Below are 1,855 nucleotides of genomic sequence, written 5' to 3' on the forward strand. Positions count from 1 at the left end.
ACTTGCACATACCACCACTGGAGGCTGTCCCTAATGGTGAGGTTGCCATGTGCACGTGCCACCTTTAGGGACAACATGGGCTTGTCGTCCATGGGTGGTTGACTCCGCGGATGGTAAGTCAGCAGAAACCAAGGACTGACTGTATGTTCTGGCATGAACATATATTTTTTTAAATTCCAAAAAGAAAGCCTTGATTTTGGCATTTTATGTAAGGGACATCATTTTACTACATCAGTCTATATAATGGGACTTGAGCATCCACAAATTTTGGTATTTATGAAGAGTCCTGGAACCAAACCTCAGCAGATACCAAGGACCCAATATATACATATCAGTGTAACATAAATAAAAACAATATTTTTACATACTGGTATTTGCTGAGACTTACCAAAATTCAGATTCATAGAGGAAGAGGGCATCTCATTGCTCAGAGCTGTGCTTTCAGATGAAGTTCTATAAGTTACCAACATGTTGTTTCTCCCCAAACTAGTTTCAGCTGCAGGGGCATGTGTTATCCTTGGAGAAGAGAAAACTGAAGATACCATATGAACAGGACTGTCAAGTGCTATAGTTGCAGAACTAGGTTGTGATGGAAGATGTGACATCCCATTGGCTGTGTTGACTTGTGGATACAGTGAACAACTGGAGGCTACTGCTGGATTGACAGAAGATGAAGATGAGGATGGAAGCTCAATGACAGTATTTATATTTCTGGGTGAAGAGTTGTAGGTTGCTGTGAAATTGTTTCTCTCCAAACTAGCTGCTGGTGGTGTAGGCATCACTGATGAAACCACATGGGAGGCTGTTGCCAAAGATGAAGCAGCAAGAGGGTTTTCATTGACTAGACCCATTTGTGAAGGAAAATCAGGCATCTCACTGGTCAAGCTAAATGGGGAACACAATGACTGGGTGGAAACTATTGTAGGGAGGGGTGGACTCTGCCTTTGGGCAGGAAGCTGTGATTCAGGCTGAAGACTGCAAGGAACCAGTTCAGCTGCAGAGCTGGTCAAAATCTCGGCTCTTTGTAGCTTAACCTTTGTTTGCTGGCTATGATTTCCATGGTCATGGAGTGAAATATGATCTAGCCTTCTTTCTGTGGATTTCTGAACTTGGATTTTTTCAACAGGGAGGCTACTAAAACTGTTGCATGTAAATCCAACTGGCTTCTGAAAATGAGTTTGAAGAAAAGTGTTAAAGAAAAACTGTTAAAGTCAACCAAACATACATTAACTTGCTTCTGAATAACCATGACTATCAACGTTGTTCTTTATTACAGCTGCAAATTTTGCAATTGGGCAATTTAAATAAATTTTAATCTATATGTGACATTCTTAGCTATTTTAATCATGGTCTTTTTGTAGGTGAGAAATTGGAAATACCTTTTTTTTGGCATGTGTTTTCACCAAATTTCTGCATTTTCTCGAATCTGTAAGATGTCCTCAACCACTATTAATCTATTGTTCTTAAAAGTTCAGTTTGTTTTATATAAATATTAGCTACATTTATATACAGTTCTTTCCCACTACTGAACAAAAAATATTGCAGTATTAGAAAAGGAAATGCAGTATTAGAAAAGTGTAGTTCCAAGAAGAATAATTTTAGCCTGCTCTAGGACAGTGCTTCTCAATTATTTTCTGTCATGCCCCCCTAGGAAGAAGAAAACATTTCACACCCCCCACGCGACTGTAAATAGTATCATGTCCCACTCACAAGCACGCTTAGCATTTGAAACAGAACAGGCAGCCTCTTGTGCCGGCAAACTACATGTCCCACTCACAAGCACGCTTAACATTTGAAACAGAACAGGCAGCCTCTTGTGCCGGCAAACTACATGTCCCACTCACAAGCACGCTTA

The 1,855-nt window shown here is 40.2% G+C and overlaps 1 protein-coding gene across 3 annotated transcripts in view; it reads right to left on the reverse strand.

Moving 5' to 3' along the window:
- BEND2 (BEN domain containing 2) overlaps positions 1-1,855 on the reverse strand; it is a 25,881-nt gene that overhangs the window by 10,008 nt on the left and 14,018 nt on the right. For all 3 annotated transcript variants that reach the window (XM_042456413.1, XM_042456414.1, XM_042456415.1), the window contains one exon: positions 389-1,166. In XM_042456413.1, coding sequence (XP_042312347.1) covers positions 389-1,166 — 778 coding nt within the window. The remainder of the gene's footprint in view (positions 1-388; positions 1,167-1,855) is intronic.

This window comes from Sceloporus undulatus, chromosome 3, assembly GCF_019175285.1.
Source record: "Sceloporus undulatus isolate JIND9_A2432 ecotype Alabama chromosome 3, SceUnd_v1.1, whole genome shotgun sequence".
NCBI lineage: Eukaryota > Metazoa > Chordata > Lepidosauria > Squamata > Phrynosomatidae > Sceloporus > Sceloporus undulatus.